This window comes from Tetrao urogallus (genome assembly GCF_951394365.1).
Source record: "Tetrao urogallus genome assembly, chromosome: 5".
In the NCBI taxonomy this organism is placed as follows: Eukaryota; Metazoa; Chordata; class Aves; order Galliformes; family Phasianidae; genus Tetrao; species Tetrao urogallus.
The window spans coordinates 37,825,354-37,840,521 of NC_136818.1; the positions used below are offsets into that span (position 1 = coordinate 37,825,354).

Consider the following 15,168-nt stretch of genomic DNA (forward strand, 5'->3'; position numbering starts at 1 on the left):
TGCAATTTTTTTGCTGGTGAATTTCAAATTATGTTCTAGGAAGATCAAATTAACTAGCAAGGATCCTTTTAACAGGATAATTATTACATCAGCAAGTGGTGAACTCAATGAATGTGAGTAGATCTGGCTTGCATCAACAAATAAGAGATGTTAACAGTGCTGCCAGCTGATTCTAAATGCACCTTGGTGTGAAAGGCTTTAGACAACACAACAGTTGGTCAGCAGCAGCACTTTAGCTTCTTTGCCTACAAAAGTTGCATTCAACTCTAAATACTTCAACTTTACAACAGCACTGCAAATGGTAACTGACTTTTTTTCATTCTGCTGGACAGAATCTCAAAGTGAGAAGAGCAGGATGTGTTGCATGTTATTACTAAGGTACAAGTGGTAGAAAGGGCTGTGTGTAAGACTTGTTTCTTAATGGCTATGTATTTTGTTCTGTCCTAGTGAAGGGGCCTGATCCTACATGAAACAGATCACAATGTTTAACAGCTCACAAATTCAGACACAGGTTTGCGTGTTTGGGAAATTTTAAAATATGTTCGTTGTTAAATGAGTACATCTTTCAGGGGATAAATATGTCGTTGCTTATTAGTCTAATAAGCATATGACTACTGTGGTGGCGGAAGGAAGACTTTAATGCATTCCGAAACAGATTCTTTATTTTTAGATAGCTGAAGTCCTCGGTAAAACTGGGGCTGCTTAATATAGGAAATTACCTTAATTAGGTCACTTCCTGTTTGTGAGATTTTTCTTATTAACATGCTTTTCTGATCTCATTAAAAGTGGATGCAGAAATCTGTAGAAATGCCATTTTGAGTGAGCATATGATTCTGGGGTGGATTTTCAAAACTTACTTATCTTCTGAGCTAAGCCCAGCAGGGTCATTGGTCTTAAATTGATGTAAAGTGTTCCTGGAAGAAATGAATCACATCTCATGCTATTCACCCCGAACACAGAAGTAAATGCATGACAAAAAGACCTTGACACTAAATAGGCCAAATGATTCCATGGTACTTAGTGGTGCTTCATGAAATTTGAAGCTCAAGTCAGAATTCTTTTGTCTAGATGGCACTGCTCACATTTGACAGGACAATTTTCTTTCTTATTAGATTGTACACCTGAGTCAGAACACTTAAAAATAATAAAATACTATAAAATGACAACACTTAAAATCTGCCCTCAACTTCTAACGCAATGTAGCAGGAAATAAAAATTACAAAATTACAAATTTGTTATATATATATATATATATATATATATAATATAAATTTTCTTGTATGTGTTCTGACTGGTAGAAATATAAAGGCAAGTACCTCTGTAGAAAATGACTAAGTGACAAACAGGTCTTTGGGCATTTTCCCATGTTTTTAATATGTCTATTTATTTGTAAAGTTTAGATTATTCAGACTATGCAGATCCTAAGAGACAGTCTTTTTTTTGTGACATTTCATGGTGTTTTGTAGTTTTTATACTGAAAATCTAGCCAGAAATGGGGTAACACTCAGTGAAGCTTTTCCTAACTTTTCTGAATGAGCAGTGTTTAGATGTCATGGTAACAGGAGGAATTTGTTATGCCCATTCCCTTGAATATCTGCAGTTGTTGCTGCTGAAGCTGCTGCTATGCACAGTGATTATAACATTCATCTCAGCTGTAGCCCAAACACTAAAGTAGGGCTAAATGCTTCTATGTTTCCTCTGTTCCATTGGGATAGGCTTATCCTTCTATCTGAATACAGGCAAGTACATACATTAGCAAAGTGCCACCAAAGGTTATAATCAACTTTGTTAGTGTGCCAAACCTTTCTTGCTACTACCAACTATGACTACAAAATTCTGCAAATAATATAGTAGGGAACTGGCCAAAAACCCACACAATCCAATGGGATACAAAATGTCCCACTTCTATGATTTTTTTTTTTTTTTCTTCAGAAGTTTCCCCTACAGTTTAGGAGAAATTATTAATCTCTTAGTGGAAGAGATGAGTTGTGCTCAAAGTGAGTTTCACCATACAAATAGGCCCTTCTGAACCAGCTGAAACTGGTCTTGAGTCAATCACAGTGCTTACTGCTCTTCCAACGGAGCCTGGGGTTCCTCTTTCAGTGGCAAAGCAACACACTCTTTCATTTCGGCGACCTGCTCAGCGGTACCATGAGTAGTGGCTTCGTAAGGCTCACATGGGCAACAGCCAACTTCTCCCTTCCTGCTCTTTTGCAGAATAGTAGTGCGAAAGTCTAACGTTATCACTGCCAAGCGATACAGTTGTAGGATCACAACTAAGATATTCTTAGCTGTAAAAAACACCAGCATCTGGTTGAATATTCGAAAATGGCCCATCAGGATTGAACGCACAATGAAGAAGGGACCATCCTGTATGAACAAGCTCACCCCGATGTTCCACAGCTCTGCGCTATACCTGCACAGCAGCAGGCTAGGGATCTGCCTGCTCGATGCAGTTGGTTTGCAGCCAATATGCTGTACTGGAAATAAAACATACGTGTTAAAACAGCTCTCTTAGAACTTAGCTAGGATTGAGCTAAAGGGAAGCTTTTAGGTAGCTTGGATTATAAGTGCATTCAAGTGTGAACAATTCAATGTAAAGCATATCCCATTTCTGGGATCTTAAGTTAAGCAGGCATTTACATAATCTGTCAAAAAGAACCAAAACCCATTTCCCCTTTTCTGTCCCACAAAGCTATCAGTATCAAAACTAGAAGTTCACTTAATTTTTCTACAACAATTTTCCCAGATACTTTTCTGTTAAATCAATGTGCTAAGCTAACATGCATTGTTAAGAAAGAAAAAACACCTTGAATGGGAACACTTCAGCTGGTTCCAAGCTAAGACCTTGCTTGTAAGAGATTCAGTTGCAGACTGTTGCCTTTTCCTTGTGTTAGAATAAGTTTATGTCATGTTTGGTGAGAGGCAGTATCGAGCATTATTGTCAGGAAGAAGCCGTAGTCCCTGCTTGCCTTGTAAGACTTAAACTCAGCCTTCTGGACAGCAAATTGCATGCAACTGCTGGAACCTGTGTGGATGCACAGGTCTTTATCTGCAGAAGCAGTGGTGGGCAGGAATGCTTTTGGTGGCATCTAGAGAAGGGTCATCAGACAGCTTTGTGTGTGGTAGGTATGGCTGCATATTATGAAAATTCATGAAGCTAAACTAATCTATTGCTCTGGCGATGGGATTACATTAGTATAAAACCAGTAGTTACTGTGATGTGGTACCAACCACCAAGTAGCACAGCTTACCACAATAACTCAATTGTTTGAGGTAGCATGGGGAAAAGGAAAAAAAGATGAGACTTAAGAGCGGAGAATGAGCTGTAGAAGGGGAAACACTTGTTCTGAACCCAGTAGGCAAAGCTTCACCAGCAGCAGGTAATTTTTAATAGCTCATGCGTTCTTAACAGTCTTAACTTCATTGCTGTAGTTTTATATAGCATCAATGAATTGCTATTTAGGTCACAGTTACATGCAAGTAAACAGTCTGATGTCTGAATGAAAAGTAGTATTTGTGCAGCTGTATAGTTAACTAAAATAAACTGCACCCATAGTCAACATGTTAAGAATTAAGTTATTGAGCACCAGTTAAATGTAACTATAGCAGAAAAATAGGTGGAAAAGCAACAGCCAGAGGAAAAAAAAAAAGCACAACACGCATCTTGCTTTACTTAAATTAATGCAGGGTTTCTTTAAGTAACATTTGAAAAAATGTTACTTAATTTATTTGGGTATGTGTAGTGGGTTTTTTTTTTTTTTTTTTTTTAAACTTTGTGCATCTTTAAGAGAATATATTTTACAATAACAAAAAAATTTATCTGTGATAAATTGCAACATTATTTTTTCAGAAGGTGATAGGTGAGCTGAAGTACTGAAATATTTTCCTACCTTCAAAATTGAAATCAAAGCCTAGTGCTGTCCACAAAAAGAGAGCTAATGAAAAATTTCAGGAATCATTTTTCATTATTAATTTATTCGTTCATTACTTTAGGTGTGTCAACCTAGTAGTCATCAGTTTTATAGAAGATGGTGGTGTGGGTAACTTATCTTCAGACTGATACAGTTTACTTGCAAACTTGTTGATATTGGAGGCCAAAAGGGTTGAAATAAATAGATTTTTATTATCTCCTTTGATCTACGGAAGCCTTTCTGCCTGCAGGCAAATACCAGCCCAAGTTAGCTGAATGTTGGGCCTTTTAGTTTAGAATAAGAATATACAGTCCCAACACAGCACGGTCTTGCAAGTTCCCTGTGATCAGGTAGCGTGTCCAGTGGTAACCCCTTGAGAGCCTGCGGCATCTATGTGTAGGCTGTGTTGTTCCCTGTGGCTGATATTTGCCTTTTTCTCTGTGGGATCCAGTAGTCTCCCCACATTGGAATCATGATAGATTCCATGGCCAGATCTAACCCAGGAGCTAACAGAATGAAATTTACGGCAGTAACAGGCAACTAGAGCAACGCTTCAGTACTGCAGTTGCACTTTTTCTGGAAGCAGTATTTTATCCGGAAGACAGAAGTTAGCCAGAAACAAATGCTTCTTCGAAAGAGACCACAATAGGCTTTCTTCAGAAAGTGTCACTATCTTTGTCATATGAATTGCTCTTCAGCAGAAGCCCTGGATATAGCGTGTAGCCTGTGCACAATCACAAGACATGCCAGCAAAACCTTAAAGCACATGTTCTTATTTCTTGTCTGTGTGTAAGTACTAACCTGCAAGATCAAGTGGAAACTGTAACATACTCCAGGTCCATACAGCGAGAATTGCATTTATGAGAATATAATTCTTCCTATGGGAGGAGAAAAAGTAGTAACAGTGAAAAAGCGGTTTCCTTTTGTGTTAACAAAAATGTTTTCTGTAGTATTTAGAATGTCATTTAAAGGGAGGTTGAGCTAAACAGTGATTAATGCATGTTTCCAAGTGATACTAGCAATACTGAGGAAAACAGGCACTTTTTGGTGTGGAATTTTTGCTGCTTGGTTCACATGTTCCAGCTGTGCAATTACACTAAATTCCTGATGCTGATGTTATAAGTATATGGAAATATCTCTACTTTGAGCTACAGGGTCTATCTTTACCCTTAATACTATATGTAATGATTACATATTCCCTGCAAGCCTGAAGCTTCTCTTCCTAGTCGGAAGGACTTATTTCCCTCCTATAAAGCCTTTTCTGCGATACTGAAACATAAAATAAAAAAATGAATAGGGTCAGCAGGAGAACCTTTTCTGTGATTCTTTCTCCTTGTGATAGGTGTTCACAATTCAGCTCTCACTGCTGTGAGAGGGAGGTGGGCTTACATTCTCTGGGAGTGCAATGTTGAAAATTCACAGCAGAACTAGGCTGTTCCCTTTCTTCTTACTTTTGAACACTGTTGTTCTATTGTGAAGAAGAAACTACAAATGAAGTAACCAAAGAATCAACTTGGATAATGAGTCACTAAAGCAAACTTGAGTTACTTCCATGTCAGGCTAAAACAATTCATTAACCTGAGAAGTTCTGTATGTAGCCAGAGTTTCAGCTGCTGTAGCTTTCCGACCTGATGCCACATGGCAGTTATGCTAGTTTTTTGGCTTTTTGTACCCTTTTGTTGTGATGAATGTGATGTGTTTCTCTGCTAGCAATGGATGAGTAATAAATATCTAACAAAGCTCATCAGACTGCTAAGTCTTTTACAGCAGAAAGAAGACAGTAGGAAAGCAGAGCCCTTGATTGTAGCCTTCTGTTATCGGAGGGAATACAGTTTTAGTGGTCTGGATGCCACAGACAGCAAAAACAAAGCTTCAAACTGAACAAATCTCTTTTGTAATGTGCAAATTATTTATGTCAGCAAATATTCCTTACCGCACGTCCTCAATGTCCAGGGTTTCACTAGCAAATTCAAGTATATCTGCTGCTGTTCCTACAAACATGAGAAGCAGCTGGGACAACTGGTCCCGGGTGATTTCAACCCCAATGGGGAGAAGCCATCTCCCAACTACTAGAAGTAGTAGAAAGGTCTGGTGGAGAGCCAGGGTCCATACAGTCTCACAGATTGTGGAGAGCTGATTCACAAAGACTTTAGCCTGTTTAAAACACAACAATAGTAACATGCTGTAACTTCAGGAGACTTAGCTTAAAGATGGCATTAATCCTTCAGCCCGCCTTTGATCTCCTTCACGTAGCATTAGAGGAAATAATTTCTATGTGGTGGGTATAATTTGAAAAAGGCATGTTAATAACATTTTTGGATAACGAGTACTGATTCTTTCTCCATACTTTTTTTTCCCTATTGTCATTTTTTGGCTATTATTATTTGCAGAATCGTCATCCAAACATAATAAATTCAGTTAGGTTTTGAGGAGAACAGTATGAAACTTCCTACCAACAAGTGTTAGTACTTGGTGACATGCTGGCCACTTTTACCATATGGCTTTGTGTAAGCCGCGTTTTCTTTTGGTCACTATTTAAAGAGATTGCCTGTATAGATATGACAGTCCTCTTCAATTGCTTTTTCCCAACATTTCACAAGTTCACTGATAGGAACAGGAAAAGGTGTCCCACCTACCGTCCGAATGATGTGGTGATCTATTCTCTCGCTTCCTTCACTGATCTCTGGAGACTGACTGATATCTTGATTGGTGACATTCAACTGAACAGCTTCAGGCTCATTACTGCAATACTGTTGTGAACAAAACCATTACATAAGCATTAACATCGTGCACAGGCAGCAGATGCGTTCTATGGCTGAAAGAGGCCTGCAGTCTTGCTGTGAGATGTGTTGGTAGGCCCTGGGGAAGCTGCAGGATTGTTCTGCAGAAGCAGATGTAAATTCAAAGGCTGATGGAGCAGGTCGTACCATTTTCTGCTAAAACTGCACTCTGCAGCTCTCTTCAACGGGCTGCTGGGTTTCCTACATTGTCTCTTTCTGCCTAGAATGGTACAGTAGGTAGAACTCGCTCAGTCTGCTATCTTATGCTTATGATCAGAGGCTCTGTATCCAAACTTGTTTTCCAAGTACCTGTTTTAAGCTTCTACTGTCCAAAATAAGTTCTCTAAAAATGCAATTGTTTTCTTCTGTGATTTCCCTCAAGGCTGCAATGAATAGAGCTGAGCTGCGGGGGCATTTGGGTTGTATTTTCCCTCTTCCTTTCCCTGCAACTTTGCCTATTTTGCAGGAAGTTCATAATGTAAGAGATGAGATTCAGGAATAACTAGAAGAAATGGGTCTGTGATGTTGCCTGCCCCTGCAGAGTACAAAAATTGGTGCTTTAGTTTTTGTAGGCGTTGGATCCTGTGGGAAAGTAAATGTTGGCTAAAGCACACTGCTGGGTGCAGTGCAGTGACTCAGCAGTGGGAAGTGCATTGCTTTCTGCCTTTGTCCAGCAGAAGCTCTTGGGGTAGCTGGGGCCTGGCTCCTAACATCTGTCTTCATAACAGCCTTTAGCATTTCACTGTAATAAAAAAGGAGTAATTAGAAAATCAAACCAGGCTGTCACGAAAGACTTCTATCCCCCTTTACTTGTGCCAGAGAACGCCAAATAACTCCACTGGGCCCCCCACCACTTTATTGCACAAGGAGTGATTTTCTGCAACAATTGGAATGTTTGCGTGCATACTAAGCAGCTCTATTCAGCATAATGCCTGCCAATAGATGGGCAACATTTTCCAGCAAATGTCAGAGCCTAAAAAACTTCAGATCCCCTTTTACTTTGTCTCTGATGATACTGCTCATATCTGAGCAAGTGCTGCTTCTTGCCTGACATTGTAGATAAATGGAGCAACTTCCTGTGGCCTGAAAAATCTGGAAAAAAGTCAATGCCTGTTCTTTTGGAATTGGTGATAACAGCTCTGAAACTGAATGCATGGCTTATTGCACAATGGGCGTGACAGCATTGAAAGATTGTCACCAAGATGTTGGGGAAATATTTCCATTTGGGGAAGGGAGGTCTTGAAATTCTGGCCGTGGACACAGGGACAGACAGGATCTGGGGTTCTGCCTATCTGCTGCCTTTTGGGGCTGATCTCCCAGGTTGTCCCTACAGGTTGCTCCTGCACAGCCTGCTGTGGGCTTGTTTTGTTATCTAGCTATGCATAGGCATAGAGAATGGTTAAAAAAATAAGTTGACTTTATTTATGTCTTTCATAGGCTCCTAATACGGAATTTTTGAAACCATTCCTGACTTGATGGGGGATGCATGGCTCCAAGAACGTTGACCAAACAGTGTTCCTTAGAGCCAGATCTGAACTGCTCTGCCTGCAGGCTGGAAATGGAGAACTGCATCTGCAGAGTCAGGTATTTAAATCGACCTCTAATTTTAATTTCAGTAGGTTCCTCTCTTCTTTTGATTTGTTCCTCTGAATATTTATTAAGTGGTGATTGTGGTGGTGATTCACTTGAAAGTTAGGAAAAGAACCTTTATTTTACGTCATGTATATGCATGTAAATAGGCCTGTTGGTGCCAGGCATATCTGCCTAGCTAATTATGTATGCACAGTGACTTAATGGGAATGTGACAAGGAAGAAGCCAGTACTAAGCTTCATAGGCAGATGAACATGGTTTACCTTCTTAGTTCTACAGCCTTGTTACTCATAGGTGTCCGGATGTGCATGTAGCTGAACAAAAGTGCTTAATGTTTATTGTGCAAAAATAGAACAGGAAGAAATTGTACACATCTTACAGAAATTCTAGTAGGTTTACTTCTTTCGTTTCTTATGAAATGAAGCTGATATTCCTCTGATCTATAAAACATCGTCAAAGTGGAAACTGTTTTGCATGACATATTTTCTCAGTGCCCAGCTTGCAAAGATCTTGCTGGGGTGCAGGGGGACCCCCTGAAATACTGAACTAATCCAGCAATTTTCTATTTGCTTCTTATTCAGTGCCAGATAGAAATGAGGTCAGCTAAAACTTTTTGCGGCAGACCCAGCACTGAGGTGATAAAATTGCTGCTGGAATAGCAGGGTAGAGTGCCCTCAGCCCTGTTACCACGTGGAAGCTGACAGCCCCTGCTAAGCAACAGGTACCCCTCGCTCTGCATCGCTGGAAGCAGTGTGGCCGTCACTATAGCAACACACACGATGTCAAATTCAGTATTGTGACTTTGCTTCATTTTGCTTCGACTAGAAAGCTGAAATGTAACATAGGGAGAAAAGATTGCTTAAGCTGTCTTCCCAATTGAGGAAGACAATGAGTGTGGAAAGGGAGAAATGATGCACAGTATCTCTTTTGGAAGAGTGATACAGTGGAATTTTAGCTGGTAAGAGAATCCCATGTTTGAATGAGGCTGAGGGAATGGACAGGAAAATTGGTTATTTCCTTAGTGGTTAAATGTATTTAAAGGTTCACCAAGTATCCATCTTACTTTTGAGCAGGACACTTGCGTGAATACTGTCCTGGCAGTCAGGTAACCTCTGCTAAAGATGGTCAGCTGTTTCGTTGTGGTAGTAATATACAAGGTATTTGAAAAGCTAAGAGGCATTTGTTCATCTGAAGTCTTATGCATTTGAGGAATTATTATTGTTTCTTAATGGAATAAATGGTTTTAATTTTCTTGCTGCTCTGTTTTGCTGACAGCAATTTCTTTTGCTCAGTACGATTTAATTTATTTTATGGAGTCTCCCAAAGATGCATTTCATCCCCAAACGCTTCACTGCGAAGCAGTACTTTTTATGCAGTCAGTATTCCACTTTGAATGGCACTACTTCTGTCCAGTATTCGGAGGCAGAATTGTCTCAGTCTTCAGGAGAAACTGTGCATTAGCACATGCCTGAAGTAACAGCACCAGCACAAGCGGTTGATGTTTCTGCTTAGGTTTTCAACAAGAGATCAAAGTTCTGTTGCCTCAAAGACCACAAACTGTTCTGATAGTGTGTGTACAAAAAGTATGGAGCCATTCTGGTATTATTTTCATAAGGAACACGTCAGCACAACTTTCACTAGAAGATATAATACATTATCTGGGTGCTGTTTGATATTGTTACGAGGGCTGCTCCTTGTCTAGAAGTGCTGCTTTTGAATCTGTTTGATGGTGCATTTCTAGAACTCTCTATCCTATTTTTCCAGGTATAAACTAAGCTGTTAACTTGATATACTCCCTCTTTAATTCATAGTAAAAGTATATCAATAAGAACAAAATATGCCATGTTCTAACATCATTTTGGGAAATAAACTGCTGCCTCTGACTACAGAATTAGCCTGTTTTGTGGACCAGATTTAACTATGACAAATGTTCTCAATATCCACGTTACCTGTCTGTGACTGTTTAAGGAGATTCGGCAAAACAAGATGACAATAAATTCCTGCTGCTGTATTTAGAAAAAGCCTCAGGCATTTTCAGTGTAAACACAATTTTGAATATTTGATTATACTTCTGGGGGCTGTAACAATATTTCAAAAGAGAAAATAAGGGACTGTGTCTCATTAGTCTAATTAATGTATCATCTTCTATCACTTTCTCTTTCACTCCTACCAGGTCATTTTCTGCTAAGGTTGTATAAAAATCCTGGGGCATGCAAAAATCCCCTTTACACTGCATGGAAGGAAGTTCTATGGGGACTTGCAAGCAGCTGGCATGGGGGAAGGACTCACATGCTTGGCATGGGCTGTTGACTTTGTCTTCATCCTAACTGGTGACCTCAGTTGCCAGAGGAATCACTGCCTTTAAAATTGCTGCCACACATTTGGATCCTGAAGTGGAATCCAGACTCCCCTTCCCAGATCATTGTATAGCACAGAGAAATCAGCACAACAGCTAATCTGTGGTGGGAATCTATGAATATTCTTCTAGTTTGCAGTATACATAAGGTAATTTAAGAGCCTTTTAATTAATAGTTACCACAATTTTGGCTTGCTTGGAGTTTGCCTGTAAATGCATAAAACTCTTATTTTATTTTACAAAGGCCTCTAAAGCAATGAAATTCTTTTACCATCCTGAGCAAGATTCAAGCTGATAACCTGGGGCTGAAATGCTGTATTTCATACTTCTAGTCTTCAGTTTCTCAGCCAAATACAAATAGTCTCAATTTAGCTAGGAAAGAGATTCATTACTTGATATTAGGAAATGCGCAGTTGTCCATAGTCCCAGCCAGTCTGGGAGGCCTACCAGCATAAAATGGAAAATTGGATCAAGGTCTGGCATTTATACCTAAATCCAAACCATCAGATCATCAATTTCAAGCCAGTCCATCATGTTGCATAATAAATACCTGTGTCCCATGGTGAATTTCCAGTAGCCATAATGATGGTACTATGCAAATCAGATACAAAAAGATTGCTGGAGAAAACCTGCAAAGGAAAAGATAGCTTGGTATTATATCACATTGTAAATATCTTGTATTCTCCATTATTATCTCAGTTGGACCTAGAGAATTCTACTTACATTACAGTTCACATTGGGCTATAACTGCAAATAAGAGTTGCAATTCTTGCTGAATTCTCACACTGTCAATGTTATGAATTATACTTTTTTTTTTTGTAAGCCTAAGATCATATATAGTTTATTTAAAATCTCTTCTCAAAAACTAGAAAGTTTTTTAGCTGTTTGTATTTCCATCATGTATTTCCATCCATTCTCAGTATTTAAAACAAACTAACAACAAAAAAAGTCTAACTGATGTGATCTTTCAGATTTGAGGAAGGATGAATCATAGAATCACTTGAGTTGGAAGGGACCTATAAAGGTCATCTGGTCCAAATCCCCTACAATGAGCAGGGATGTCTACATCTAGAGTTGTTCCACTGGATAGTGCTGGGATGAAGGCTCTTGATTAGGATCCTGGTGACACAGAAAAGTTGGAAACAACTTTGCTGAAGACATTTCTTTAGTTAGATTTTTTCAGTGCAGACTAAAATGATTTATGAAAATGGGCCTTGCCCTTCTTCCCCCACTTGTGCTGGCAACTGTCTAATCTTTTTAGGATTTCTTTCTCCAGTTCCTTTTTCTTGTTACTCTCTTCTATAACTTGTGATGGTGAAGCTTTATCATCGAAAGCTTCTTGACCTGAGTTTATTCAGGCCTGAGGGTGGTGAGACACTGGAACAGGTTGCCCAGAGAGGTTGTGAATGCCCCTTTCCTTGGAGGCACTTAAGGCCAGGCTGGATAGGACTGCAAACAACCTATTCTAGTGGGAGGTGTTCCTGCATATAGCAAGGGGTTGGAACTAGATGATCTTAAAGGTCCCTTCCAACCCAAGCTATTCTATGATTGTATGTTTTCCTATGAAACGTATGACTTTATTTTTTCATTTTGCAATTCTTATCATTTTGGATTACGAATGAGGCTGTCCAATGCCAGCTCTGCCATAGTATGGAGTGAGCATCACGGCGATGCTTCCGAGACTGATAGCAGCCTCTGCACCACATGTACATCTCAGGCAGAACAGTGAGGACAGCTTCAGGACACTTGTTTGGTTCCATCTGTCTTGTCAGCAGCACACACGTCAGTGAACTTAAATTGCTTATAACTGTGTTTTGGTCAAATTAGTTGGATGTATTATTAGCTCACATCTGGAATGTACCTTTATTTCTGTAATAATGACTTTTTCAGAGGAGATTGTTTTGAGGAAGAAAAACAACCAAAAATCCAGCTGCTTAGGAAAATCATTTGTTTGCTGAACTGCTCTGAAAAGTTTCAGTTAATCCCTCTATATAAGGTGGTCTTGAGCTGTTATGTGTTGTTTGCTTTTTATAGTTGGTTTGTATTTCCTTTTTTGGTTGTTCTTGGGGTTAGAAGGTGTGCTTGAGTGTTTGTTTGTTTTCCTCTTCCTGAAGTTAGTGATTCTGTGGGGTTTTAGCCTAGTTATTTTGGGAGAGAACACACTTCTCAATTGAATGGGAGGACTATTTTATTTTACTATTTCCTATAGGACTTGAGCACATGAGAAATCCATCCAGCTGGCAAGTTAGCAGTGCTGAGCTAATGATAGCAGATCTGGCCAGGAAAGTTCAGGAGCTTTAACCCTGCCTTTCTTTCAGAAGGAACACTGTAGAGCAAATATTACTTGGCCAGGCACACAATATTACTCTCTCCAAACGCTCTATTTAATTATTTCTGCTGATGTAATAAGCAACTGTCTTTTCTCAATAGTGTATGGAGAGCATGAGAGGCTTGTGAAGGCAGGGGAGTTCTGTGGTAGAGACTGTCCTTTGCTTGCATTAGTAGACAAACATGGAGGCATTTCTATAAATGCAGCTGATGTTTTTGGTTCTGAGTGTGGGTGTCTGCAGAGCAAGAAAGTTATCCTGTTGTGATTAGATGCTGCTCGTTTGTCTGCAGTTCTCACCTACAACATCATTTACTATGCTTCGTAAAGTGCTGGACTATGTCCATTTTCCTTCTAGCCAAATTTAGCCCAGACTTCTAGCACACGTTCATTGAAAAGAATCTGCTTTCTGTATGGTTGTTTTTTTTTTTGGTTGTCCAAAAATGGGTTTAGCGAGTGTGCCTTCAAGAAGTGTCTGCTGCCTCTTCCTCACCCCAGTGAACGGGGTCTGTTCACTCTGCCTGTGATTTACACATGTGCTCTGCTGTTAAATTTTCCTGTATTCCAGAAAGAATCACTGCTTTTATTACATTTAAATTTAGATATAGAACACTTTTGAGAATTGTCATACAACATCGCTTCTGTTATAATGCGTTTCACAGGCTGCAATAGACAGAAATATAAGGTCATGGAAATTGCTAGGTTTTTTTTTTTTTTTTTTTTTACCTTGAATTTGTCCCAGGGACACTGGGATAAAAGACCTGCAGTTTGAGATTTTTACAAAGAAAAGGTCCTAATGAAACCTGGACAATTAGTTACATGCCCGCTTCCCTTTCACCAACCATTTGTTTTTGGCTGACTGACTGTGCTGATGAGCTGTAGATGTCTGCAGTCATTCCTTACATACGTGTAAAAACCCAAGAGCTTGGGCAAATTCTGCTATGACTAACTTATTTTGCTCATTTCCCAGGCAGTCTTTCCTGCATGAAGGCTTCCCTCTGGAATAGCCTCTTACATTCAAATCCAAACACTTAAACGACTCTTACTGTAAGAGTTCTTGCTGCTCATCTTTTATTTGATGCTGAGCTTTTGTTCATGCACTAGCATGGAAATAGCACTGTTGGGGGTAGCAGTCCCAGGGAATGCAATCCCAGGGAATGAGATGCCTGCCAGCAAATGGCTGGCTGGGTGAGAGGTGTGGGGCCCCTGGCATCTATCTCACTGCCTGTGCTCCTGACTGGCTGTGGCATTGTGGTGCCCAGTGACCCTGCCAGAGAATGCGTGCCCCCATTTCCCCTGCACCCTGGATTGGCAGCTCCAGAACACAAAGCTTTTGGCTGCAGTAAAGTTCCTTCTTCTTTCAGCTGTTGGTGCACACTCACTATTGTACAAAGAGTGGTTCCCAACTCATCTATTGCAAAGCTGCCCCTCCTGAAAGCCCTCTGGGTTTGGCCATGGGCTAGCCAGGACTTCACCACTTTTTTACCACCCCAGGTTCAGCAGCAGGGAGACTGCAGCTCCCTGAAACTGTGGCAGAAAGGAAGCCAGGGCAGCTCCGCTCGCAGGCAGCAGCCCCTCATCTGCAGCAGAGTACATGCAAAGAAGCAAGAGGGGCTCCGTCGGAGCCGGCAAGATATGCTCACCATTTGTAGCCTCTGCCTTGCTTAAACTTGAGCGTGAGCCCTGTCTCCAGGCAAAGCAGAAGATTGAGCAGTGCCAGCAGCCAGTACTTGGGTTCTTTCTTCACTTCAGTCACTCTCCAGACCCCGATGAGGGAGTGCAACACGAACAGCAGGCGAGTAACAAGAGCGTTGAGCAGAACCATCAGCTCCATCCCGGCCCAGTCCCTCTCCACTCTCCCCACACGCAGGCCCAGTGCCTGTTAGGAGCACAGAGAAGCTGCCCTGGGAATCACGGCAAAGCCTGCACAACGCAGGCACGCAGCTCTTTCCTCTCCCATCTCCACAAAGGGGCCCATTATAACAAAAAAGAAACGGTATTGCCCCTCCCCCAGACTTCCTGAAAACTTTTTGGAGAGAAGAAAAAAAAAAAGAAGCTCACGCTTCCAAGCTGTGGTGCTTTGCAGTGCTCTGTGCAGCTCTGACCACACTGAGCAGGAAAGGTTTCTGCATGTCCCCTCTCTATCATCTCAGGGACTGAAGGCCAGGGAAATTGCAGTCTCGCCCAGTTCCCATTTCCTT

At 40.6% G+C, this 15,168-nt stretch overlaps 1 protein-coding gene across 1 annotated transcript; it reads right to left on the reverse strand.

Annotated features, from left to right (window-relative positions):
* Positions 1 to 2,064: 2,064 nt before the first annotated feature.
* TMEM26 (transmembrane protein 26) lies at positions 2,065 to 14,801 on the reverse strand (the record flags this gene model as incomplete). The annotated part of the gene is made up of 6 exons (XM_079535664.1): positions 2,065 to 2,480; positions 4,716 to 4,792; positions 5,848 to 6,068; positions 6,551 to 6,664; positions 11,192 to 11,270; positions 14,611 to 14,801. The coding sequence occupies 6 exons, from the start codon at positions 14,799 to 14,801 to the stop codon at positions 2,065 to 2,067; spliced, it is 1,098 nt and encodes a 365-aa protein (XP_079391790.1).
* Between the last annotated feature and the right edge of the window lie 367 nt (positions 14,802 to 15,168).